This window comes from Botrytis byssoidea, assembly GCF_014898295.1.
Source record: "Botrytis byssoidea strain MUCL 94 chromosome Unknown BBYS_032, whole genome shotgun sequence".
Classification (NCBI taxonomy): Eukaryota; Fungi; Ascomycota; class Leotiomycetes; order Helotiales; family Sclerotiniaceae; genus Botrytis; species Botrytis byssoidea.
The window spans coordinates 337,605-364,315 of NW_024065873.1; the positions used below are offsets into that span (position 1 = coordinate 337,605).

General features: G+C 40.7%; 9 protein-coding genes across 9 annotated transcripts; 3 read left to right on the forward strand and 6 right to left on the reverse strand.

Moving 5' to 3' along the window:
• Nucleotides 1-1,141: 1,141 nt before the first annotated feature.
• EAE97_011030 (uncharacterized protein) lies at nt 1,142-3,930 on the reverse strand (the record flags this gene model as incomplete). The annotated part of the gene is given in 11 exon segments (XM_038881545.1): nt 1,142-1,627; nt 1,738-2,130; nt 2,176-2,346; nt 2,367-2,556; nt 2,695-2,823; nt 2,841-2,992; nt 3,027-3,370; nt 3,391-3,492; nt 3,514-3,681; nt 3,712-3,831; nt 3,850-3,930. The coding sequence occupies 11 exon segments, from the start codon at nt 3,928-3,930 to the stop codon at nt 1,333-1,335; spliced, it is 2,145 nt and encodes a 714-aa protein (XP_038727704.1). The 3' UTR covers nt 1,142-1,332.
• Nucleotides 3,931-5,425: 1,495 nt separating this feature from the next.
• On the reverse strand, nt 5,426-5,858 carry EAE97_011031 (uncharacterized protein; the record flags this gene model as incomplete). The annotated part of the gene is made up of 2 exons (XM_038881546.1): nt 5,426-5,655; nt 5,714-5,858. 2 exons carry the CDS (start codon nt 5,856-5,858, stop codon nt 5,426-5,428), a joined length of 375 nt encoding a protein of 124 aa, XP_038727705.1.
• Nucleotides 5,859-8,819: 2,961 nt separating this feature from the next.
• On the reverse strand, nt 8,820-10,041 carry EAE97_011032 (uncharacterized protein; the record flags this gene model as incomplete). The annotated part of the gene is made up of 4 exons (XM_038881547.1): nt 8,820-8,895; nt 8,953-9,238; nt 9,293-9,370; nt 9,423-10,041. 4 exons carry the CDS (start codon nt 10,039-10,041, stop codon nt 8,820-8,822), a joined length of 1,059 nt encoding a protein of 352 aa, XP_038727706.1.
• Nucleotides 10,042-11,288: 1,247 nt separating this feature from the next.
• On the reverse strand, nt 11,289-11,905 carry EAE97_011033 (uncharacterized protein; the record flags this gene model as incomplete). Its single annotated transcript, XM_038881548.1, has 2 exons — nt 11,289-11,769; nt 11,845-11,905. The coding sequence occupies 2 exons, from the start codon at nt 11,903-11,905 to the stop codon at nt 11,414-11,416; spliced, it is 417 nt and encodes a 138-aa protein (XP_038727707.1). The 3' UTR covers nt 11,289-11,413.
• A 38-nt stretch (nt 11,906-11,943) lies between these two features.
• EAE97_011034 (uncharacterized protein) lies at nt 11,944-13,072 on the reverse strand (the record flags this gene model as incomplete). Its single annotated transcript, XM_038881549.1, is given in 3 exon segments — nt 11,944-12,408; nt 12,471-12,740; nt 12,755-13,072. 3 exon segments carry the CDS (start codon nt 13,070-13,072, stop codon nt 11,944-11,946), a joined length of 1,053 nt encoding a protein of 350 aa, XP_038727708.1.
• A 1,548-nt stretch (nt 13,073-14,620) lies between these two features.
• On the forward strand, nt 14,621-15,384 carry EAE97_011035 (uncharacterized protein; the record flags this gene model as incomplete). Its single annotated transcript, XM_038881550.1, has 2 exons — nt 14,621-15,232; nt 15,295-15,384. 2 exons carry the CDS (start codon nt 14,621-14,623, stop codon nt 15,382-15,384), a joined length of 702 nt encoding a protein of 233 aa, XP_038727709.1.
• A 682-nt stretch (nt 15,385-16,066) lies between these two features.
• EAE97_011036 (uncharacterized protein) lies at nt 16,067-16,531 on the reverse strand (the record flags this gene model as incomplete). Its single annotated transcript, XM_038881551.1, has 1 exon — nt 16,067-16,531. The coding sequence occupies one exon, from the start codon at nt 16,529-16,531 to the stop codon at nt 16,067-16,069; it is 465 nt and encodes a 154-aa protein (XP_038727710.1).
• A 3,851-nt stretch (nt 16,532-20,382) lies between these two features.
• Nucleotides 20,383-22,278, forward strand: EAE97_011037 (uncharacterized protein; the record flags this gene model as incomplete). Its single annotated transcript, XM_038881552.1, has 1 exon — nt 20,383-22,278. One exon carries the CDS (start codon nt 20,383-20,385, stop codon nt 22,276-22,278), a length of 1,896 nt encoding a protein of 631 aa, XP_038727711.1.
• Nucleotides 22,279-23,960: 1,682 nt separating this feature from the next.
• Nucleotides 23,961-26,539, forward strand: EAE97_011038 (uncharacterized protein). The gene is made up of 5 exons (XM_038881553.1): nt 23,961-24,874; nt 24,923-25,220; nt 25,274-25,653; nt 25,705-26,034; nt 26,086-26,539. The coding sequence occupies exons 1-5, from the start codon at nt 24,496-24,498 to the stop codon at nt 26,445-26,447; spliced, it is 1,749 nt and encodes a 582-aa protein (XP_038727712.1). The 5' UTR covers nt 23,961-24,495; the 3' UTR covers nt 26,448-26,539.
• Nucleotides 26,540-26,711: the final 172 nt, after the last annotated feature.

Consider the following 26,711-nt stretch of genomic DNA (forward strand, 5'->3'; position numbering starts at 1 on the left):
AAAAGTATTAATTAAAGATTTATTCAAAAAAAGTAATCTGAATCTTGAATTTGGATTTTTTTTATAAAATATATTTTAATTAATAGAAAAAGCATTATTTCTTTTATAATATATAAAAAAAAATCAATTCAATAATAATAGTTTCTAATTAATTTAATTCTATTTAAGAATTGAAACTTTATTATTATAGAAAATAAATAGATTATAAATATTATAACTTTAAAATGACTGAAAAAGATCTATATTTCTCAAATTATTTTTATTTAACTGAAAAATTTAAAATTTCTTATTTTGAATAAATACAAAAGCTATAAAACTATAATATTTATATTAAAATATGTCAATAACAATATATATCTCTTATTTCTTCTATTATATATATTATATATATTACAATTACTTAATTTATTTATATTTTCATTTCTAAAAAATATATATTGAATTGAACTTAATAAATTAAGTTTATTATCCAATTCCTTATTAATTAGAAAGTACAATTTCCTTTTTTGCTATTAAAAAGCTAGAATAGAAGGTTTAATTATTCAAAATATCAAATTTGAGTAGCAAGCTAGTGATTCTTAATCTAAAAATATAACTAAATCTTTTATAAATTAATTTTTGCTTAAAAATAGTAATAGAGAGATTTTATTATTTAATTCTAAATCTAATAATAATTCTATTTTTTAATAGAATATATATTTATTGTTTATTTAATAAAAAACCTTTTGAAAAGAAGCTAATATTAGAAAATATAGAGATATAATAATTTAAGAAAAAAAGATTAATTTATTAATACAAAAATTATTATTTCGCAAGATTATAAAAGAATTTAATACTAAAAATTATAAATTTTTAAAAATAAAAAATAAAATTAAAAAACTAGAATATCAATTAAATAAAATATTATTTAGAAAAAGACAAAAGATTATAATATCTCCAAATTCAAAGTTTATAGGGATTAGAGTTATAAGATATATATAAATTAAAATAGGAGATTATAAAATTAAAGAAGATAATAATTTTAATATTATAGAAAATGATTCTATAAACGATTTTATTGAAATTTAATAATTATTGAGTTATTAAAATTTTAAGTATAGATAATATGATTTTTTTAGGTGGTTGGAAATAGGGGGTGGTCGGAAAGTGGGGTAGTTGACTTAAGATCTCATTTCACTTTCTGCACATCTTCCTGTGCAATCCTTGGATATCCTTCTTCTCAAATGCGTCAGCTGCATCCAAAGCAGATGTCCCCTTTTCATCTTCTTAAATCAACGCAGTGCAACCTTTCTCGTCCCTTTCTTCCAGTGATACACCAGAAAATGAAATTTCTTAGTCAAATTTCATCATATCTTCCTGGGCATCTTTATTCAATAATAAAAGACAACGCCTTTTCGTCTCCTTGTCTGTGCAGTAATGAAGCTGAATTCTGAAAGTTTCAATGCTGTAATTTTTGGAATTCGCTACGCGCTCAATGATTGACACGCGTTTCACATGTTGAACATCACATCTGGCGCCATTTTTGACCAAGAACTGAATAGTGGTATCAAAGCTATCGGTATCTCTGGTTGTAAATCGGTATGCGAACAAGGCCTCAAGAGATGATTCACCATCTTTAGAGATGGCACTGTAATTGTTGTAAGTCAATTAGGAAACTTGGGGTTTCAATTAGGTTACTAAACCGAATTTTGATACGATACGGCATGACGGAGGGGTAATAGCAGAGGGTAGACTTACGAAACATCGGCTCCATGATGGATGAGTAGCTTTAGTAATTCGACATCCTTAGTTTGGGCTAAAATATTGTATATTGCACCATGTCCTTTTTCATCCTTCGTCGTCACATTGGTCCCTGCGTTCAGGAAACATCTTATGCCCAATTTTGCGACGGTTGTATGTGATGTAAAACACAACCAAAGAGGAGTACGCCCATTGCTATCCTTTGCCTCAAGATTCGCTCCATACTTCAGGAGCAGGTTGAGGATTTGCTCTCTAGCATGGACTAGATTGTCATCACTCCACCTTTCTGCAAGAACGTGTAACGCTGTGCTCTGAAAATACTTTCTACTCGAGTCTTTGGAGGATGCTGCCGACGATCTGGCATTCGTGGTTCGGAAAAAGCATTTGGATCTGCATTCCTAATCAATACTTGCTCTAATCAACCTGGATACTCACCCATCGTTGCAGCGTAAAGCAAAGTAGTACCTTTGTATAAACAACTTATCTAGACATTGGTGTTGGCAAGTATGGCTAGTACTGCTTTTGATTAAACATCGATTAAACATCGCCATAATGACTCCTCGACGCCTCTCATGTCGAGAAAAGGTACAATCACAAGGATAATTCCTGTATGTCTATTTGCGCACATATAATCCAGCGTAGTCCCAGACTCAGCTTCTCTATTCCTAGCGCACACTTCCGAATCAGGCCGAGAATTATCATCGGTACTTCTGGTTGGATTCACACCAGCTTTCAGTAGAGCCAGTACAATGAGAGCGGAATCTCTGCGAGCAGCTTCATGAATGATTCTTTGATGAGAATCATCTTCGTTGTCAACTATGACACGATAGTGTAGTTAAAGCTCAACTATTTGGAGATGGCCACGTTGACAAGCTCAATGTAGCATAGTACTGTCTCGAGTGTCTTTTCAATTGATATCCTCAGTTTTAGATAAGAGTAATTTTAGATAGCTACTCATTCCGCTGAATGGAGCCATGTGCGCTGGCGATGGCACTACTGAGTCTTTCGTGATAAATCGAATGCCCCAATCAAGTGATAGCCATCTTCTAAAGCCTATACTTTTTGGATCTGAAAATGCCGATACTGCATCGAAAACAGACTTGTGCTCAATGTCATAACGATTCCTATGGTACGTCCGGTTTCGGATGGCGTAGTCAAGGAAAGGTGATCAAGCTTTGCCTTCCGAAAACCGATGCTGTAAAGGGTGGCTATTGACCAATCACAGCGACACTCATCACGTCCACGATTACACCTTGGGCAAATGTTGTTTCGAGATCAGAGCTGACATTAGCGAGTCTAAAAGGAGGCGAGCGTACGGAAAGACTCCGGTAGATCCATCAAATATAATTGAATGTAATGTCAGTTCTAAATCCGGATTATGTCTTTCAAACATGTTTCTTAAACATTCGGAGATAAGAAGATTTATATCTCTGCCAACACGATCGTCTTCGAGACTGATATGAATCATAGAAGCATCCTTCAGTCTGAGTTGCAATTGTTGAACTGGACGACTTGCCATGAGAATTTTGACGTACTGTAGTCGAAACGTCGCTAAATTGTTGAGTCTTTGTAAGAGATCCTTCTCTTCTACGATATCAACCTCGTCCAAGGCATCAACGACGCAGTAAACCTTTTTAACTGAAGACAGACCATGGAGTAGATAGTCCATAGTTGCCCATCCGGAAAGCCCTCCAATTTGGTGTCCACAATAGCGTTTAGGGCGACCTGGAGATCAACGCTGTATCGTAAGAGCTAAAGCAGCCAATCACAAACGAGATTTCGTGATCCTCTGTTCGATTCAGTTGTATAATGAAGAAAGATTGACAGAACAGGATTGTTTTCAGTGGCCCTCAAATGATGCACTAAGCAAGCAGAAATCACCGTCTTTCCAGCTCCAGGTACACCTTTGACCCAGAGACTGCCATGATCGTCTCTATTATGCTATTGTTGATATTGAGGAGTGTCACAAACCCAAATACCGGTACCAGGAGCTCGTGAAGCTATATGTCGATTTAATTCGCTGAAGTCATTGAGGTAATCCGCTGGTTCGAGCCATGCCTCAATTTTCTGAGCTGGTCGTGATTTGATGGACTTTGATTATATAATCACGAGTACGCTTTTTGCCGTTTTCCATTGACCGCCTTCGAACGTTTCGCTAAGAGAAAAAAAAATTGCCGGCGCTTTGACCATTTTACCCCTTCATTTATCCTGCCGGGCAAAACCAAAAGGGCTCACTCAATCAAAACTCTGTAGAAAGATTTTGCAAAAACATCAAAAAGTAAAGCTACATGAACTCAGGATCACGAGTGACTCTCTGACGGGGAGTCGAACCCCGGTCTCCCGCGGACTTATCAGGTTAATGACAAGCGGAAATCATGACCGTTAGACCATCAAAGATTTTCGATTAGATATGAATAATGTAATTTTTATAAATTATATTCAGATCACTGCATAGCATGAGAGTGAAAGAGGTCTAATATTCTTAGTGGGGGCTTTTGTGCGCTAGCATATGGAATTGTGGGTAAATCATTGACAGGCGTGGAGGAGTGGATAAGAGGGATAAAGCTAGAAGAACATGTATAGAGCAAGGGAGGCCAATGAAAATTTGATGTGCTCGATTGTAACAAGTCGAGATCTCTTATGACTATTGCTTCTATTGTGATGAAGCCATCCGCTTTGGCTCCATAAGACTCGTAAAAGAAATACTAATAGATTCGTGGCGATCTGAACAGAACCACCAAGTGCCTAACGAGAGCTATTCATACCCCAGAGCTCTCACTTTAATGCGACTAGGAAGCTGAGGTAGATAGACAGCTAATGAGTGCAGGCATAAAGCACTGGAACCATTGATAGACTTGTACTATGTTAGAGGATACCTCCCAACTCTTGGGGAAAAGGCGGAGCTATATCAATACAATTATATAAACCTCATTCTTTTAACAGCATTAAGACTAATATCTCCCATAGACTTCGAGCAGATACTAGCAAAAAGCGAGCTAGCCCTGGTGAAGGCAAATACTATTCAAAAAAATAAGAAACTAAGTGTTTCAAAAGTGCTGAAAAGACTTTTGATTATCTCAGGTTTCATAAAAACGAAATCAAAGAAATTATTAAATTAATAAAGAAATTTATTAAAAAAGATAGAAAAATATTGATAAAAAGAATATCAATATTAATCAAATAATCGTTATTTTGATTTAATTTTGTTTAAAAATTATTAATATAAAAATGAAAAGTTAGATTCAATTGTAAATAAAGAAAATTTGTATTTGGAGATTGGAAAATTGATTAAATATCAAGGGAAAGAGAATGAAGAGGAAGAGGAAGATGAAGATGAGGAGGGAAGAGATAATGAATAGAATGGAGATGAGGAAGAGGAAGAAGAAGAAGCAGAGGAATAATAAAAGGAAGAATTAAACTACACCTCACCTTTCCTAAAATTATTTGCAATGAGATAGATAGAGTGAACGTCTGTTTTATAATTTCGTTAAAGAGTGACTAGATGGACACAAGAAGTCTGCAGACTCCCCGCTGCAGTTCGGAGACAGACATTCTCAGCCAAATTAATGAATGACTGATTAAAACGCTACTTCTTCGATCCTCTATTTCCTTCATTTTCCGTCAAGTTTCTTTCACTACCATATTCCGATCCTAGCCTTTATTGACATCCTCTCTGACCTTTCATTTAAGCTCCGGAGTAGAATCCGTAGCTCAGAAAGTTGACATTTGCAACACAGCTTCCAACTGAAGCAGCTCCATACTGGGACTTTTCACCTCCTTGGTTGAGACCAGTATAAAAGGTGACGTGGTAGTTTGGAGTCAAGCTCAAGATCTTGATGCTGTGTTGAGTGGCTCCAAAGTTGCCTTTCGTAGTAGCAGCTCCATCAGTGAAAATAACGGCACCACCACCGCAAGCTGCCATTCAAGAATTAGTTAGAGTAATAAGGAGAAAATTGTTATGAGATCAACGTACAAGAATCAGTGTAGACTGCGAATTGAGTACTGCCTCTCTTCTCGAGAATCATGGCAGCATTAGCTTCGGCATCAGCGACGGGGAGAGCTGGTACAACAGTAGCCAAGATGGCGGTGATGATGCTGGTAGTATAAATGAGCTTCATTTTGAAAGTAGCTACTGGTATAAATATATCTGAAGATTTCTTGTTATGGGAGGCTTGATCGATTGGAGATGTATAGATGTGATGTTCTGTTGGTGAAGTGATTTTCTAGAGGGGGACTTCTATGGCCTCTTTATAGAACTCTAGATATTAAGACTGGATGCTTTCGCTGTTGGGTCTTTGAATGAGGGGTCTTGATAATTTGCAATTTTGCTTTCAACCCCATTCATGCAATCTGATTATTGATAAAAGTTGAATACGTATCAATCTTTTGCCTCTCCAAGGTTAGTTACCGCAAGTGTCAGCGGATCGAAAATCGCGTGTCGTCCGTATTTCTTGACATGTCAACACGCTAGCGATGTACTGTTGGCACAGTAAATGTTTAGTCAACACGATTGGAGCATAAGTATACGATTGTCGGGCTTGCAAATCACGGTCAGTAAGGTATATTGGTACAAGACTAATAAGCACCGGTGAATTGGCCAGTCACTCAAGAGCATGGCCATGAAGATCAGCAAGATATTACTCGAAGTTGATACGAACTATGGTACCGTCGCCGTACCGTATTCCTTTTCACATTCACAATATCGACTTCAGAGAAAGAAACTACCAAGTGTAAGTTGCTACCCATAGTGGCTAACGATTGAAAGAAGCCTGGGCAAGAAACACCAAATATCGTAACTCTTCACCTGTTTCACTCTTAGTCATCCTTACAATTGCAAGGAGGTCTACTTCAAATATAATATTGTTGATATTTCCTTTATATTAACGTCAACCACATTGTTCTAGCATTTTCGTGGCTTCTTGTTGGTTCGATTGATATTTGAAATCGGTGCTGGGTGAATAAATATCGAGATATCTGAGGAACAGCAGATTTACAAAGATTGATTTTTGGTGTACCCACGCAATGGCTCATGTGAACTGCCTCGGTATGTAGTGATTGTAATACTTGCGATTGTTCTCAATCTGGGCATTGACTGATGATATAATCTGACAGGTATACGATCCCGACTCCACTTGTTCGAGGGTAAGCTGAGGTTTCAGTCGAGGATGACAACTTTGCATCATCGTTCCACATTAACACCGATTATAAATTCTTCAATCCATACTAGCGCAGAAATATTATACAAGCCGTCTAGTATGGATGCTGATACATTTTATTAGGGAAGACAAAAGCTTATTTTTACTTCCACGTTTACTCAACACTAAAGATTACTCGATTCGTTCTCCGAATGAGGTGAGAGTTTCGCGTGGAAGACAACATTAATTTAATCTCTCAGCAGTCTACGATACTCCAATACGAGACGCCGTAGAGCGATCATCGTTGCCAGATTATTGTTGCGAAAGCACCATAAACCGATTTAACTTCCAGGCGTCATCTACCATATCTGGATTATCATATAATTCGCGCGTCGATTGCCCCTTACATGCACGTAAGGTATATATAAATAGCCTAATTATTGTCGATTTTTGACCTTGAATATTTACCAAGATGTCTATCAGGCTGGAATATATGTTACGTTCGCCCTTCGCGACGAATTTAAAGGAATTTGGAGTTTATATGCCATGCATAAATAGTGGGGTGCGTAAGCAGTGGCTTGCTTACTATTCCTCCAAAGCAACACACCATGATCAATCCTGGATCTAGATATGCGATTCAATTCACCCGTACAGTGAAAAGACACCAGGCGATGCCCGGAACATATCTGCAAGGCAAATGAAACGAAAACTCCTATCCGGAAGATTCGGAAGCTAGAAATTCTTCATAGAGAACTAATAATTTTCTTGGTCTGGTTTCGAGAGTCTCACCGTGCAAGATTACTGCATATGATTGGTGATTTTAGATCAACAGGAGAGAAAGCACTTGACTTAGAAATATGCGAAAGAAGATCGTCCGAAGTTGTCGCTATATGATGAACTTGTTGCTCAAGATGAAGACCAAACGCTACGACCATTTTGCCCCCAAAGCATAAGAATTCCGAGGTCACAAATTGGATTATCAATCACAATTAACATTTGTAGAGCGAAAAATCAGATAGATTGATGAACGCTCTCCAGCAAAAGGGTCATCAAATTTACACAGTCTCATAATTTGCCAAATGATCCAGGTCCTGGTTTCCAGAATTGTATGCTTGTCCTGTTCCTGTGACAGAACCAATCAAGTTCTCTGTGATGTAGTCAGGTTGCTGATACCCCTCAAACATCAGAATATCATTAATAGTTCATTGATACTTCCTAAGATCCAAGGCAAAAGACATTGTAGGCAAAGAGGACGTTCTGGGAGCCAGAAATACAGTCGCATAAACTTTGATTGGAGACAAAATCGAAAATTATGGATGCTCGATTACTATCGTGAAAAGAAGGAAGGAATCTCATCTTTCATTACCTTAATTACAAACATATGAAGACCTCGGTGTGATGATGTAACAAAGTCCAATTGTACCGTCAAGAGTCACAGGGGAAAGGTAAAAGTTTTATTGGGGGAAGTCTCTCGAGCAGGAAAACGAAACAAGCAAGCATTTGAAGACAAAATCATTACTTTGAATTGGATATGTAATAGGTCAGTATACAAGTACTTTGCCTCACTTAACCACCCTCACCTCTTGTACTGTCCGAGACGACGAGAATCAAAGTGTTCTTCGGTGACATAATTTGCTGATTTTTTCGGGCTTAGGTGTGTAGTTCTACAGTAAGTATGATTCATCGAACAGGCTTCACGGCAGGTAATATGCAATTGAAGCGGATAGAAGTAGTATTAGTATTAGAAAACACTAAGAGATCTTCTATCTTTTTTCAAAAACTTTCTCGTTTGTTCCCTGGGGATCACGCAAACGATCATCTCGAAATTTGGCCAGAACTGGCATACCAGACAGTAGAGACAATTCAAAGGTCAGGAATGTTTTCTCTTTCCTTGTTCCACTAGATAGTCTTACGTGGCTGGATGGCAAGAGGGGGGTTCAATCTTCAAAGCTCTCTGGCAGCAGCATCCTTGGTACCTTCGCGGATTTCATGTGGCTTGCGTCCGTGTCTGGCACGCCAACTTGGATGTATTAGCTTGCATTATAAGTGATTAGATCGAATATGAAATGAGACTCACGCATCAAGTCTCTCACTCTCAGCTTCGGTGATTCGAATGCGCACGTAATCCTGAATATTACCATTCTCGTCTGGCGTAGAAAAGGTTCGTGGAGCAACACGAGTCCCGCCTCTAACATGGTAAAACTCTTCTTTCGTCATAAAGACTACGCGATATGCAGACGGCTTACGATGGTATATTAGCATGTTTTGTTCAAGATCCTTCTTCACGGCGAATCTAACCTCTTGATGTGCAGCAGTAGCTGGAGCAACTGATTTGGTAGTAGGTTCGTAATCTTCATTCTCCACTATGGAAATTTATCAGTAAAGAGTTCCCATTATCATGTAAAATATAGTCTTACTTTCTTCATCGGAGACACTTTCGGAGCCGGGAGCATATTCAACATCAGAGGTAAGATTGGAGTCGTCATCTTCAACAGCTACAAGAAATCAGCAAAGGTAATCAAATGGTGGGCTGAACGGAAACCTTACGTTTTCCCATGACAGCAGGTTGGGTCTTTTGAGTGCTTCTTGTTATGTAGCGATGGCCGCCAGCAGGTGCAACATTTTCAGCAGGCGCTTCATGCTCATCATCATCTTGAGCCAAAGTGGCACTGTAGATTTTTCTCGCAGCGACTAAAAGACGTTTAGCAGCAATTGGGTCATCGTGAATATGAAGTTGAAGTCGGCGATGCCTTGATTGTAGCTCGTCATGCTTGTCTTGAAGATCGTTTTGCTTGTCTTGGAGATCACTGTGCTGTCTTTGAAGTTGGTTGTATTGCAACTGAAGCTGATCATTTTCATTTTGGAGGTGTTCATTATGCAATTGAAGCTGACGGCTAAGAAAATGGAAATCAATATCTTGGTCAGGATCAGCAAACATGTCTGCGTTCTCAAGAGGAAAAGAAGAGTACTGCTGGGGGTCAGTAATAGGATAGTACGGATTCTGGTGATATTCATCCATTGTATTGTCGCCAGCGTCAATAACAGGATTGTAGAATTCATCCATTGTATTATCGCCAGCGCCAGTAAGAGGATAGTCGTATTCATCCATTGTATTCTCGCCAGCATCAGGAACAGGATAGTGTGGGTTCTGGTAATATTCATCCATTGTATTTTACAATAAGACGCGCGCCTTTTATACTGTGCAAAGTCACATTAGCATGAAAGAACTTTCAAATCAGATAAACGATCGTGAAGGGTTGATGAATTGATGAAACATATGGTGACATACCAGTTAATTGTTGTTCGAATTATTTAAAACCAAGATTGATCAGGTACAAAGTAGGTAATCTTTGAAGAAGTTACACGGACCTCGAAGATTCCATTGTTGCAACCCCTCCCTGCCTGAAAACTCAGACATGGGAAGTCATGTGAGTAAGGCTAACAGGTGAATTGACAAGGCAGGTGAGTTGCGGGAGTGAACATATGGAGCTTACCGAGATGGAAGTTGCAGTGATTCTCATTTGATGATCATTGCTTTTGATATTGTTGCATATTTGACAGGATTAGCGAGACTCAGGGGTTCTTGTCTGATGTTTGTGGGGGTTGAGTAGCATTCGTTAGGAGTACTTATGATGGTCTTCTTCAGACACTCTTCGGGCTGAAACAACAAAGCCTTAATGGTTTGATTAGTTAAACTATTGATTCTAGACATTCAATATCTAGGTATGCACGATGAATCCTCAGCACTGAATATTCAGTGATTTTTTGTGAGTAATAGACTTGAGCAAAGAAGTTTTGGTTTACCCAATTGACCTAACGTATACTAAAATACTTCCGTTCAGCATCAACATGATCAATAATCTCAATAGCGGCATGAATCATCTTATAGGCTGGATATCTGAGCTTACTTGCATGATATAAGTAGAGCTCTACTATCTAGGTAAGAATAAAGAGGGTTCGCACTTGAGACTATAGACATAAACCTCTTAATTTAATAACACTTAAGTAGCTATTAATTATGATATAAGAGAGCTTAAGAAGGCACATTCTAATAGATTCCTTCAGAGTTCTCAATCCACGACTACATGCATTCCCATGTTTTCTTCTACTTAAATCTTGATCTTTTCGCCTGTTAGGCATCGGAGTTTGACGGCATTATTATGCTGAGGGAAGCGATATAGGCTTTTTGAATTGTACAAGGACTATCATTCAAAAGTAATTGATTGCGTCGGTACTAGAAGTCATCAGTGTGTCTTATGTATAGATGTATAATTCTGATTTCACCGAAGTTGCTAAAGAGAAATCTGGAATGCAAGTAGGAGCGAAAAAATTGCGCAAGATAGAATTGTCAAATAGTCTTTAGAGAGAGAAATAATCAGATACAACCGCTAATGGTATGTAAAATAACCCGACCATGTTCTACTAGTTCCGTAGTAGCGGTATTAGAATAGTTCGCCTGCTAACCCTGAGAGTTATAATCTATCGAGGTATGCCTATGCACAGATACAGTACAGTTAGAAATTTATGTGAGTTACACATCACAAACCTTTTGAATATTCAAGGTTATCCGAATTTTCAATGATGAAAACTTTCCTTGGCCATTCCATTGACTCCCTCCATTTCACTTCACTGTCCCGGGTCAACTGACTCCAAATTCCCTCCACACATTTCTCATGACCTCTGATCTCACCCCCGACTCCAAGGCCACCGTTTAAACCACTAGGATTGCTGATTGCAGCTTCACGACAAAGAATAGGTCCCATAGTCTTCTGCACTGCTAGAAAGTGAGCCATTAATACCCTCGCCGCTTGATTCGTTTCATCTATAAAAGCAGAGAAGGTACTACTACTCATCTTACTGATCGCAAGGTAGATTTGAACAAATTTGAAATACACTATTGAGGTGTTAGACAGTCATAACATGCCATGCAAGAGGTAACAAGTAGAAGGTATAGTGAGGAGAAGAATACCAGATAGAGAAGAAATCTCCCATTGCTTGACAACGGCCGAAAGCATTCCAAAGAATTCCATATTGATTTTACTTCTCTGGCATATCTCTTTAACGAGATTCAACGATCTTTAGCATCCTGGGTGGAATGATTAGGAATGTTAGGCAGATCAACGAGTCGCCCCTCCATCTGTTGCCAATGATCTCCATCCCCATCAAAGCTCATTTCTATCCCTTTGTCTTCCCTATTGAGGAGATGGCTATCACGTAGAATGCTGCAGCCACGAAAAAAATGCAAGAGTTCAAAGAAGCCTGAAAGATCAGACATATAGCAAGATTGAAAGGTCAGCAAGTAGAGAGTCGCTTGGATTGTTTGTCTTTGGAATTTCGTCATGGTCAAGGGATCGAGTATGGCAAATAGCGCTGACAGCCCGCAGATGGCGAGTATGCGGTGGTGGAGTGACAGTGTCTGATAACTTTTGGCAGGATTTCCTGGATTGAGTGTAGAATTGAAGGGAAGAAAAGGTGAATTGCTCGCAATATGGGATGCCGATAAGCCAAGAATAGCGTGTAATAAGAAATAATTCTTGAGATAGATTGTCTGTTAGACCTCTAATGTTCTAAATCGTCGAGAACGAAAACACTCACATGATGAGCCAGGACTGGAATATGACCAACCCACTTATCCTTGCTCCCTACGGGCAAATAGGGGTGAGCATACATCAAAAAATGATGAAAAATAAACATTTCATCTAAGGAGAATATAGTGGGTGTAGCTTGCAGATTTCCATACGGGACTGGGCTTGCAATAGCGATTTGGTGAGGTTTTACGGGTAGCTTTGGAGGTGGAAGTGTAGGGTAGCTGCAAGACAGCTGATGTCGTGCACAATTTTGACATGAAGGTAGGGTTTCTTGACACTAGAATTATTAACACAAATAGATTCCATGTTGTGAAGCGAGAACCACACTTTAACTTTACGTTTCTTGCAATTGTAACATCCACGTCTCGACTTTTTGTGCCCTTTGCGAGGTCTGCAGGGCTCGTTTTGCTTCGTGCCGTTACTTGACCATCCTGTAGAGAAGCCTTGGCTAACAGTAATACTGTTCACTGAACGATTATCACTACAACTGCCAGCAGATTCTGAATTTATGGACCAATCGTGGTCGCCGCTCCCGAGACTACTCGGATCTTGTTGCGGTACACTGCTGCCTGGACCATCACAATTTGTGTTTGAATAACGTTCGTTCATCCGCTCAAACAGTTCAGTTCCATCTCTTAGTCTCGTATAATTATCACGAAGCCATCTGAACGTGATGGTGTATTCGTTATTTCATTGCATAGGTAAGGCCAATAATAATGCGATAGATTAACGTCGCAGAGCACCGATTCTAGCTCAGCACATTTCAGCCCTAAATATAATCACGTGACACGCGCTCATATCTTATCGGAAAGCAATTTCGTGACTATTATTTTCAGTTGGAACATTTCCAAATGTCGATTGTTTGAAGAATTTCAGACCAACTCGGCTTCCATGTTTCGTGACAGCCACAGCGGCAATATTACTCGAACCTGGAGAGGAGACATTGAGCCTACCTACAAATGGCGTTCAACCCCTTCATTCAATATTTGTACTGGCAAACAGGACGTGATCATTTATCTAATGTATAACCTAAAGCACCAAGAGCCTAGCAAAGGAAGGTCGAGGACAAGTTTCTTTCTAAGAAAAGCTAGGCCCGAGGTTTGTCGGATCTTGTCATTCTCTTATGTCGAGTTCCATAAGCACAGCAGCTTTATGTTATGGGGTTTTATGTTATGGGGTTTTGTGTTGCGATTTTCCCTCAGTACCGGGCCGATGGCGGGTCCACTGCTTATTGGCAGGCTTCGGAGCCAGATGCAACTACAAGGAACATGCATTTTGCCTGTGGGTAATGTGGTGCAACCACTGCAACGCAAGCAGAAGTTGATCTTATCAGATGAGAACCATTGAAAAATTTACATGTATTTTTCGAATCTCGGAGATAGAACTCAATCAGGCGCAGGCGAGCTCTCAAGCTTTCTATCGTACTGACCGCATCGTTTCGGTGGAAAGCAAGTGTCAAGACAGGACAAACAACGGTAGAATACTGGAAGTGGACTAGAAAACCAAGGATATTTATCAGATGGTAATTCTCCTGCAAGGTTTTGAAACCCTAAAATTGTGGAGCGTGTTAAGTTATCAGATTGAAAATCATTGGACGTAGTCCGGTTAGTGTCAGTTTAGCCACCACGATGGCATGATCACCGCAGTGAGCACCTGAAATCTAGTCTTCCTGGAAAAGTCATGATGGATTAGGCATCGGTCCCGATACTGGCGACTGCATCATCAACTAACAGTTCAACAGGTAGGGATCTTGAGGAGCTGTTGCCATTCATGTGATAAAATGGCATGACTCTTGCTTCCGTCTCTAATCCCATCCTTTCCCAGCGGAAAGACTGTACCCTGCTTTATCAAACTTTATTGTTAGATTACCTAAAGCTAATTGATGTTTTGACCGCCTTCACGATTCCGACTTGCTGATCGGACAAACAATCTTCAACATTACTTTTCTTGAATCTAGAATTCTTCTCGACCGACTCTCCTGCTATGCTAGTTTGTTCTTCTGTTTCAACATCTAACATTATACCTCTCTCACCTCCAACACCCCATTTCAAGTCTCATTGTCCTCGGAATCCTTAAAAACCTCCCCAACATCTTCTACAACTCAGTCACCATCAGTGCAAAAAAAAACAGGAAACAAGAAACAAGAACAAAAGCATAATGTCTCTCCAAACCCCCAGCTACGATCCTCCCCAAACATCTCTTCCTCGGCCACATCCTCATCTCACAAACCGCGCGCGCGCATACGACATTATATCGACAAACTTTTCCATCGCTCAACTCAGTCTCGCTATCACCGCGACGGTGAAACGGAGTCCGTTGTCGATCTTATTCCTGAGTCAAACTCCTGAATTAGATCTTGGAGGCTTGAAAAATGAAGCTGTCTTCATGCAAGATCTTGCTACAAGCTTAGATCCAACTTGTCGATATACATTCCTCAATTATCTAAGTGAGGAGGGCATGTTGGGAGAATGGATGGCCAAAGGGGAAATGAATCCAAGTATGGAAGAGTGGACAGAATATGTTAAATGGTGTGTGAAGGTTGTTAGGGAAGAAGGATGGATTGACTTCTCTGAAGGTAGCGTAGAGGGAGCCGAGCAGAGAGGAAATGGAAGAGCCATTGATCTTATGGTTTCTGGAGAGATGTTCAAGGCGGATATAATTTTGGGTGGGAGTGAAGAGTCCATGACCTTTGCAAATGAAAGCGAGGTATTAGATATGCTCCAAGCTACAGATGCGTTGCAAAACTTGTGCGCGGCAGCTTCATCCTCTGTATGTTTACCTTCTTCCTTCTCCAGATATTCTGCGTATTGTACCTGACATGTCTCCAATAGAATCTAGCCGCACTCACAACACAAAACGAGAAGTTACTATCGCAATACGAGAAAGAACAAGCAAGCAGAATGGTCAGAGCATTGTTGTAGATATCCGGGCTGGCTCGATTATTACGATGTTGAATGATAGACGGATGGTGTTCAGGGACCTCATTTGATTCCTTTCGGCGCATTTTCTGGTAACAATACCAGTAGAACTTTTAGATTTTGAAAACATCAATGTACATAGTATAAAAATTACTGATGCTTAGCTTTGCTTTGAAACGTCTACATCCTAATAATTTAGGACTACTTTTCTCTTCACTCTATTATCCTAACCACCAATTACACACAAGTCTCGTATTCGAGAAAAAAAAGATTCTGCCGACTTGTTTTCGACAAACCCGGAAAAGATACACGATGCATCATGTATGACAACGATTCACATATCAAGCCATGCATGCAGCTTAGACAGCCGACGAGCAAGCTCCGTCCTTGAAAGCTTTATTCTGCAATAAAGTCTTGGCTGGGAAGCTCGAAGCTGGGTGTCTCTGTATCAAACCCCCACCTTCCCGATACCGCTGTAAGTGGAGCAGGTGGGATCGCTCCGTTCCTCACCTGCTTCTATGTGGGGTGAAACTGCCGAGTCAAGAGTTTTGATTCAAGACGAAAGAAAGAAGGAAGGTAGAAACCGTCATCAGGGATAATGGTAGCCCCAATCCGAAGAGACTTTTGCCAGTTACACCGAAGAAATTCGATGGTTTCTTTCGTCCCGGGGCTGATTCCTATGAATTTAAGATTGCAATTGTGCTGGATGTGATGGGTGAATTTTCTTCCAATCATGGGCAAAAATTTGTGAAGTGACGAACGTCAGTGTCGAAATTTTGGGGTTGGGAGAAAACTGTGATGTATTGGCAAGTCCTTCGAACGAAGAATTCAATTCGAATTTCGAGGCCTCGTCTCTGTATTCCTGGCATACAGAAGGCTTGAATATCAGACGCCGCTTCATAATAGGTCTGGGGTTTTCTGACTTCAATAAGGTTGCAGTTTCGAATAGGCGGTTTCTGTCATTACCGGATTGCAACCCTGTACCTGGAATAGTAAACTCGCGGAGGGCCGTTACAATCTCAATGGGAAATTTATGGTACCGGATCGCATGATGATCCATTGACTTCGATGCACGCTTGTCGGCACAAACAAACCTCTGGGCTACGCATTCAGCGGTGAGAAACTTGGAAATGTCGATGCGGCTTCTCATGGTGTAGTAAAAGGGAATGATGTGATTCTTCATGAGTTTCCTGTCTCGGTGACTTTAGCAACGGTTTGGGAGAACATCTTGTCTAGCAGTATGATATATCGAATTCACGCCATGGAAATTAATGGTTTAGCCTGCTTGGCGCAGTGGTAACGCGTAGCACTTGTATGGAAAATATTTCAGCGATGCTAAGATCATTGGTTCGATTCCAGTAGTAGGCATTTTAATGATACATTTTTGCTGATTTCGCACATTTTGGGAGATCAAAACTAACTGCGCACCTTCTCAAACTCTCCCAAGAATAATCCTTGCTCTTCATTTCTAAAAAAAAAATCTCTTTGTAAATGGCAAGAAGGGCGAGGGAAGAGGCAGAGAAGAAAGTCACGATTATAGTGTAATCTGTCACCTACCTCTAGAGTAGCTGAAGTAGACAAAGTTCAAGTGTACAAGGACGATTATGAGAAAAACAGATGTACAAAGAGTATTCGAGTACAATGATGTGAACCTATTTGATGTGGGGAAGTGGATTCTCAACGTATGGGGACTGTGGGGTCGTTAAAATCACTTCTTGTCTTGCTTTGTGGTCTATGAGCTATTGCTTTTTAATGGATGTGTTTTGTATTCGCAGTGTGTGGTTCTTGATTCACTCTCGATCCTTCTTTCAGGTTCGTAGAGTTTCTGCTCTGTGACCGGAAGATGAATAGCTACCCCATGATCCTGTCATCCCTTCGTTTCTCCACTAAAATTATCAGGTCCAGCCCTTTTTGTGAATATCAATCATATCAGCATCCATTTCCCTCTTCATTTCCCATTCTTCATCTTGTCATCCAGCTTCGTCATGTTTATCTGAACTCTCGCCCATTCTTGACTGCATCTACTCCACACTCCCCATGATCCATCACCAGAATCCATTCAGTGACAATTGTATTTGGCATCCAAACACTTTCCGGCTTGATTTTGCTGGTACGCCTTGTAGTCTGGGCAGGCTGCTACATGGCTTAGCTGGAGTTGACTAAATTTTGGGCATTTCTCGGTGTTACGCATGCCAGCGTGTCCGCAGGCGAAGTGTGTCAACAAGCTTGAACACATGATGAGGTAGGTTGAATTAAGATATTCGCCGATTTATCTGTTCCTGGATGTGCCGATATTGACGAAGCTGAGGAAGTGATCGAGACTCTTACTTGAAGAGGCGTTGTTTGAAGGTGTTGAAGTTTGACTTTGGACTTCTTGACTCTGGTGGAGTTGACTATTTGGGTTCTTGAAGATGAAAAATTGTGATTCAGGAATGGATTACAACCTTGATATAGAGATGGCTGAGGGGGGTAGCTGTATGTCATTTAGGACGGGAAATTGCAAGAATTGAGGTGAATATTTCTAATTTTGATTTTGATTTCGATAATTAGTGTTCATCTACTACAGCACGCGGAAATTAGCAATCAAGATTATTGTCATCCAACAGAAATTTCAGTGAATCACGAATATTTTGTCTGAGCGAGAATCTTGCGAAAGATCGAGCACACGAATACTAACACCACATGTTTACAGAGATGGAAATGCAAAGTTTTTTATTCTACCAGGGTAGGTGCCTATCTTGAAGTCTCGCGAAAGAAGGCGGTTCGATACAAGACATTCAGCCACCAGTGTCAAAAGACTCACATCTATTACATCTCCATCCAACCATTCTTTGCCATCTTCTCAATAGTTTGTGCTTGAACTTGAGATCCGCTCTCAATCTTATTTCCACCAGATCCAGAGAATAATGAGCTCCCATGGCTTAGTCCCTCATCTTGTTGATCGGGCTTTGGTTTAAAGACCATCGGGGCATTGAGAAAAGTCACTTGGTAGAACGGACAAAGAGGAGGATGGCAATTTGTCTGCTGCTGTTGAAGACATCCTTGTATTCGAATGGCTTTATGCCCACATGGGAAGATTGTCCACTGTTCTATGCACATCGCTGCTGAGCTTCGAGAGTGATGCTGATTACTTGAAAGTTTAGGGTCCGGGGGTTGTGAAAATATTGTTTGTAAGACGATTCTTGCAGTTTAAATGTAGAAATCTGGTGTAGAAGTACCATTTTATAGGAGTGAGTGATAAAAGTTTGATTGGAGTGGGCTTTACAAACCATTCATACGATATCGAGTGAATGTATATTGAGTCGAGCTTCACATAAGTAGTCAAATCTGGCCATTGGTACATGGTGCCGGAAAATCTAGTTTGAAAAGCAAGAAAAGATTCACATGAACAATAACACTAATGGAAATATCGTCTTGCCAGTTATGTGATGAACTACCAAGTATATAACCCGCTCATGTAATCTTACAATGTCACTTGGCATTCATTTCATAGATATCACGCATAGGAAAAATGCAAAACGACACCGTAATATGATATGCAATCTGAGAAGGTCGCTCTACTTCTTTAATTTTCCCTGGAAACACTCATCAATATATACACAGGAATCTATCGAGAGAAATGAAGAAAGAGCCGCAATCATACTATAGTGATTTCAGATCTTAATTTCATTGTTTTACATGCAGATACATAGCCATTCAGTTCCAGTCGCCCCTGCCAGAAACTTCGTGGCTAAATCAACTAATATCTCCCCATTCAGAATTTCTGTCAAAATTCCATTCTCGCCCAGACATTCAATTCCTCAGGCAGAATCCCGACTTTCACGAGCACGGCGACGACGTCCATAACTACAGCCAGAACAGACTCCAGGAATTTCTACCACTTGTATTTGAAACCGAGGGCAATTTGGAGGACTGTATCGTACCTGTAGTTGTCGAATGCAACCATAGATACGGAATGTGGCATCGCCGCATCCCAAGTAAACAGTGTTGCGCTGGACACACATGGTATAGTTGCAAATTTTCTTGGAGAGGTAATCGAATTCAAATTGGGAATGGATCAACGGAAAATGGTCTCTGAAATCTTTGGACTGCGACTTTTAGTAGAGATCCCAGCCTAATTGGTGTTGCGTTCGTGGAGAAATGGACTATACAATTGAGAAAAATGAAACAAAATTCAATGGACATCGATTTGACAAACTAAAAACAAAAATATCAGGTAATTGTAGATGCTAGAATGCTCGCAGCATGAGTTTGTGAATAGGGGAGCTAAAGTGGACTCTGATTTGATGACCGCGTGGGAACCGCAAAGTCAAATTCATGGATATCTTAATAACTTATAGAGGAGATCAATTCTCTACATCAAAGAAGCTTCGCAGCAATATATATTTTCTGTATATATTCTCCCTCCAAATCGCCTTCGTAAACTGATGACCGGAGGGAGTGATTACTAAATTTATATTTGGATCAAGGCAGTTTTGCTTTATTTCAGTCTATTATTCTCATCTTGTTTTACTGCAACCAGTACTTGAAAGATACTCAAATTGTATAAAGAGCAAAGTCTCATTATAGAAGGAAGTCGTGAACATGGTAGTCACTTGGTAGTTATGCTTGAATGAGGCGGCTATAGACGCGTGGGAACGACGATTCCTGATATGGCTCATAATGCTTATCACAGTTTCTAATTTTCTGCTTACTTTGCGATATAATTTTTTCTCGGAATGAGCTGCTTCCGACAAGCCCGGCTCAATATAAGAGGGCGTCGTCGCCAAGATACAAAAATATCTAGAAGGCAAAGCAGCCTGCGCTTGATTGGTCGACCGTGATAAATGCCCAGACGCTACTCGAGAAGCTGATGACTGTACCACATCGTGAATATGGTAACACGACAGTTCTCGTCATCGTAAGTCATCTGCTACCACACCATGAGATGAATCTCCCTTAATTGGACGCCCTTTCTTTAGGAAAGAGGTTTACTTTTATCGAAAGGCCAGTTTTCAAAACATGAGAGCTCCCCTCATGATGGAAGGAACACAGCTATATTATACTCTCGAGGTCTCCAAAAAAGAAGTGAGACTTGTCACTTTGCTACCTGGAGACCTTCCAGACGATATTCATTGTACCCTCACAACAGTCTCCTTGATAGATGAGCCATTCTACGAGGCTCTCTCATATGTTTGGGGGAATCCGACGAACAAATGTGACATCAACCTTCAAGGCAATTCTTTTCCAGTGACCACCAATTTGGAGTCTGCACTTCGGCATCTGAGGTATCGCGACCTACCAAGAGTTTTGTGGATTGACGCAATCTGTATCAATCAAGATGATATACCCGAGCGTAACTCACAGGTTAAATACATGAGTACAATTTACTCAAAATCATCGCTCGTCCTTGCTTGGCTGGGGGAACCAAAAACGAACAAATGCTTGACTTCAAGCTTCACAGATGAGTGGATGAATAAGTTGGTACCGGAAGGAGATGTCATTGACGAGGACAGGGACAACGATTTGGTTTTCGATACATTTGAAATGATGTTACAAGATCTCGAAGCTCACTGGGAAAGTGATATCGATGACGTTGCCTCATTTTCAATTCAAAACTTGCGTACAGGCGCCGGGATCATTCGACTTTTCGAAAACCCTTGGTGGAACCGAATGTGGACAGTTCAAGAAGCTCTTTTGGGGAAAGATACCCTCTTGATATCAGGACGGAGAAGCATATTGCAAAATGACCTGTTAGCTATTTTCACTAGTCAACTTGCACATTCCAAAGACGGTTGTAATTCGCGCAAAAGTGGGTTCATTACGACTTCATTCATGAAGATGAGGTTTCTTCGTGAATATCGACATGGCAATGCATCAAGTAGTCTGGAAGAACTTCTCAATATATTTGGAGAACGGTGTTGCTCAGATCCGCGAGACAAGATATACGGCCTACTAGGTATTCTTGAGACTAAAGAAGTCAATTCTATCCACCCAGACTATGGCATTGATGTTACCCTATTGTATGGAAATACAGTAGTGAATATAATCAATGAGGCGGGGAATCTCGATATCCTCAGCCAGTTGTGGCCAAGAAAGTGGCATCATACGGGAATTTTGGCTGGTAAAGGCCCTTCTTGGATCCGAGACTGGACAGTAGAAAGACCCCCTCATGTTTTAGTGAATACTGTAAGCGAGCGTCACAGATTGTTCCCTAAATTTTCAGCCTCCGGCAAAAGCTCTGCCATTGTGAAAGAAAGACGAAAATCAGAAATCACACTACGCGGTATATTTTTGAACTCTCTTGAGGTTCTTGGTAGAGCAAACGATGTTGAGGTTGATAATGACGAGGAAATGGCTGAGACATATAGAGAGTGGAGGCAATTGGCGCAGAGTGAGATCCAATTCGACCAGCCGTATCCGAGTTCCTCGCCAACTACGACCTACTCGGATGCTTCTTCTCAAACTCTCTGTATGTCAATAGCCCTTGAATTATCCAAAAGCAACAATTCAGGCGAGTATCAATATACAAGAGTTTCGAACGATTTGCAAGCGCACAATAATTACCAGTCATGGTGGGAATCAGAGATCGAGGGCACTCCTCGTCTTGGAGGGAAGCAACTGCTGAACGCCGAAAACGGAAACTCTAATATCATTCGCTTCCATACTTTGGTTTACTTCGCTACTCACATGAGAAGATTCTTCATAGCCAAAGAGCCTAGGTGGATAGGTCTTATTCCAATGGATGCGCAGATTGACGATCAGTTGTTCCTACTCGAGGGCGGGAAAGTACCGTATGTATTACGTCGGATGGAAGGTAAAAAGGAATATAAAATAATTGGAGACTGCTATGTGCATGGAATAATGGATGGAGAAGAATGGAATTCGGATAAGCTTCAGGATGTGATTTTGATCTAACCCAAGTACTATAAGCAACTCTTGAAGAAATACCTGGCCACGCTGTTTTGGCTATAACTCACTGTTATTCAAACTGAAGTTGCGCTGATTTCCATGCTTATCATCATCTAAATGAAAGGGCCAATAGCACTTGATTTTCTCCTCCTCTCCAACCAGATTGTGTTTAAAGCCTCGCATATGTCTCCGCGTAATTCTCACAATCCTTGCAAAGAATAAATGGTTACATGAGATCGGCAACTCTTGAATACGACCTGAGTCATCGAGCCAGGTAATACAGAAGGGAACAATCTCTCCCTACATCTTGCGGGGGTAAATACGCAAGCTCAATCAATGTGAATGCCGGGGCGTGTACCAGGACAGTGGTATCTGTGGAGTAGTTTCATTTATATGTATGCAATGCTTACTGTGTGACGTAAATACTGGGGATGATCCCGAGGAAGATCTCAATGAGAGTTCTTGGGTTTTTTGTTGATGCAAAGGGAGTGTTGAATATTCGATATCTAGTAAACATCCAATCATCTTGTTTAGAACTTTTGAAATTTATCCAGTCATTCTTCCAGCAATTTCTTGAGAGATACCGGCAAAATGCTAGCTGTGCAGGAGAACCTCAAGCATGAGTCAGAGAGATCGAGATCTCGGTGCAAAATAAGCCAGCAAAAAGGAGAGTGAATTGAAGAATATGCCTAAGAGGAGCCTTGCCCAGAGAGAACAGCACATAGGTATCTTGGGTCCCGTAAAGAGATGTGAATGAAATTGATCAAGTACAAGGAAAGGCTTCATGCCTCATACAGGTAGTACACAAAGCACGCTCTACACCATATCTCGAATCCCAACTGTTGTCTCGAGATATCTCAACATCATCTTGCTGAATGGTAGGATTTTGAAGCCCCCTCCAATAATGCTATTTAAAACTCTTCACAACATAGCTTGTATCAAAACGCGACTTCTCCGCCACATTTTGCTGGAAGCCAAAGAAGGAAAATTACATCTTCACGTGATATTGCAAATTTGCATCAAACCCAAGTGCCAAAGCCGAGAAGCTTGACAGCTTTCAAGAGTTGTCAAGCTTTCCAAATACTTTCCAGGCTGAACGCACTCTCAATATCTCAACACCTCACGCAACACAAATCTCAAAAAACAAGTCTCCACATCATCTTGCAGGACACCCCGGCTAATATCAGGGGCAACCTTGCCCGCCTTCCATGATAAATCCCCACTCACTAAATCAACACCCGTCATTTTCATAATCTCTTCTCCGAGCCCGGAATTTTCAATCTGATAATATCATTTCTATGGTATATTCCCGGCAAAAACCAACTAGCGCAAATAAAGTGGATCGCTTCGTAACGCTTAATCTTATCAATCGATCTAATCAGATGAAAATTTTCACGTCCGGGATATCATATGCAGAGTTTGAATGCATATGGTGGATTTGAGCTGCCGTATTGGGCTTAGATGACGGAGTCGATGGGGATCTGGTGGGGTTTTTGTATCTGAGACTTAATAGAACGAATTAAAAAGTAGTATTGGGATATATTTCGGGGTTCATATGGAATCTGGGTCCCACTGGCTAGTTTTTATTACTGCATGAGTGACGATCTGAGATATTTTCAATGGAGCCAAGTTTGAGGTGGAGAAATGTTTTTTCTTCGTGGATGATGTGATGGGTTTTGAGCGGCCTTTGTGCTTTTCATTCGAGAATTCCGAGTTGGATACATACTCCCGACGTACGAAAGGTCCCCTCGGGATGAATGGTTGTTATACGAATCATTGTTGCATTCTCCCATTTCAGGAAGCTGCTCGGTTCGAAAACGCCGACTATCTATGGTTGCACTTCACAGAAACTCCATCCTCGTGTTAAACCCTTGTGTAAGTTAGTTACGGATGCAGTGGATCTCTACCTCGTTACGTCACAAAATGCATATCCATTTGACATGTGGAAATATTGTCCGCTCCAGCAAAACGCTCAACGATCAATGGTTCCGATTCTTGCGGAACTCCGAATCCTCATCCAGATTCTCCTCGACGAAGTTTTAGTCATGCCAATGCGCGACTCATACCGTATGTTCTTTCCCGTGGGGCAAGCTATGCATTTAGCGGCTGTTTGGTTCCTGTATGCGCCTTGGTTTTATTATCTTATCTGATCTTTTCGATCTATTCTTCGTGTGTCCTCTGTACTTGCAATTCAATTAGTAGATTTTCAGCTTCTCTTTCACCATGCAATCTCTCTACGAAGTTGAGAATGAAACTCCTCGTTTATCCATTGTTCAGGGAGCGTCAAGTCCTCCGCTGTTAGCACTTACTCTAGGAGATTTGCTTGATCAACAAACAAGAATTCGTGCCGGAAATGAGTGTTTAGTCTGCCCTACACTGGGAACAAGATGGACCTATGGAACATTACAGGAAGAGAGTATTGCCGTGGCTCGGGGATTGTTGTCTCTAGGTATAAAATCGGGCGACAGAATTGGAATACTAGCTGGTAACTGTGCGGAATATATTTCGGTGTTCTTTGCTGCGGCTTATACGGGATGCATATTGGTTGTGTTGAATAATACATACACAACTCAAGAGGCCAAGAACGGGCTGAAACATGCTGGTAAGGCGGCTTTCCAGATTTCCGAGTATTGCTGCTGATGAATGTTAGGTTGTCGAGTCTTGTTTACAGTACCAAAGATTGGAAAACAGAGTACCGAAAGACTTATCTCTGATTTAGGGCCATTGCCAAAGCACAATGGCACTTCTGAATTCTTGGACAAGGTCGTGATGTTGAGGGGTGCTCGAGATGGATTTATGAACTACGATGGACTGAAACGTCAAGGTCGAGCAAGTTCAATGGCAGAATTCGAGAGAGTAAAAAGTATGGTAAAGCCAGACGATATCGTAAACTTGCAATTCACAAGCGGATCGACCGGAAGTCCAAAAGCGGCAATGCTTACACACTTGTGAGTATAATTCTGTCTGGATTTGAGAATAAGATCCTAACAGTTTTCCACAGCAATTTAGTTAACAATGCCAACTCAATCGGCGACCGATTGGCCTTCACACCTCAAGATATCTTGTGCTGTCCACCACCGCTCTTTCACTGCTTTGGTCTTGTACTTGGAGTATTGGCAGTTATCACACATGGCGCAAAAATCATTCTCCCAGCGGAAACATTCGATGCTTCTGCGGTACTGCGGGCGGTATCAGATGAGAAGTGTACTGCACTCCATGGAGTCCCAACCATGTTTGAGGAGATTTTGAGTCTGCCACGACCAGAGGGCTTTAACTGTGACAATCTGAGAACGGGAATAATAGCTGGTGCCCCAGTACCAAGACCCTTAATGAAAAGATTGTTGACAGAACTTAATATGAGAGAATACACATCTAGTTATGGTAGGTTATAACGATCATGATGAAATTGCAAATGACTAACAGGTTTGACAGGATTAACGGAAACCTCTCCCACTTGCTTCAATGCCTATACATATGATACTATCGACACTCGTCTGGCAACCGTTGGACAGATCCTTCCACATCTTCGTGCTAAAATTATCGACCGAGATGGAAATATCGTCCCACAAGGCGCAAGAGGAGAGCTCTGCATATCTGGATACTCGCTACAAAAAGGATATTGGAATAATGAAGAGAAGACAGCAGAAGTAATGGTCAGAGATGAAGATGGAATCCTGTGGTTGAAGACAGGAGATGAAGCTTCATTCGATGAGAGAGGATATTGCTCCATCACTGGACGGTTCAAGGATATTATTATCCGAGGTCAGTTATCCTCCCATTGTACGATTTCTTTACAAACTGACCATCAACTAGGCGGTGAAAATATCTACCCCCTTGAAATTGAAACCCGTCTCGATGCCCATCCTACCATCTCTCGAGCTATTGTCGTTGGCATTCCCGACCCCAAATATGGAGAAGTTGTTGGTGCATTTCTAGATATGGAGGAAGATTCAGCGGCCGTCAAGAAGAAGTTATCGGATGCAGAAATACGAGAATGGACAAGAAAAGAGTTGGGATGGCACAAAGCTCCTCACCATGTATTTTGGTTTGGAGAAGAGGGATTGAAAACGGAAACCCCAAAGACGGGTAGTGGAAAGGTTAAAAAGTTTGAGTTGAGAAGCGAAGGAGCCAGGATTGTTAAAGAGAGGGGTATGGTGCCCAAGCCTAGATTGTAGATTAAATTATGGGCCAGAAAGACTGTCACTGAAGGGTTTCAATTGGTTGTCAGGTGTAAATAGATTAGTTTTGTATATATGGTAGTATGATCTTCATTTCTGCATTTTTCTCAGAAGTAACGCGCTTGTAGGCATTGTATAGTGCTAATCATTAGTCTTGTAAGAGTTGAGGCCCCGGCTTATCACATATTTAAATGAGATTAGGGTAGCCATTTAATTTTGTATACTTTATTTTAAAAATTCAATTATTATTCCAAAATTCAT

What these genes read in the sequence shown, in the direction of transcription:
- EAE97_011038 (XM_038881553.1), top strand. Translation starts at nt 24,496, where the DNA reads ATGCAATCTCTCTACGAAGTTGAGAATGAAACTCCTCGTTTATCCATT. An exon ending in AGAATACACATCTAGTTATG is followed by an intron (nt 25,654 to 25,704) that starts GTAGGTTATAAC and finishes CAGGTTTGACAG; the next exon opens with GATTAACGGAAACCTCTCCC. An exon ending in CAAGGATATTATTATCCGAG is followed by an intron (nt 26,035 to 26,085) that starts GTCAGTTATCCT and finishes ACCATCAACTAG; the next exon opens with GCGGTGAAAATATCTACCCC.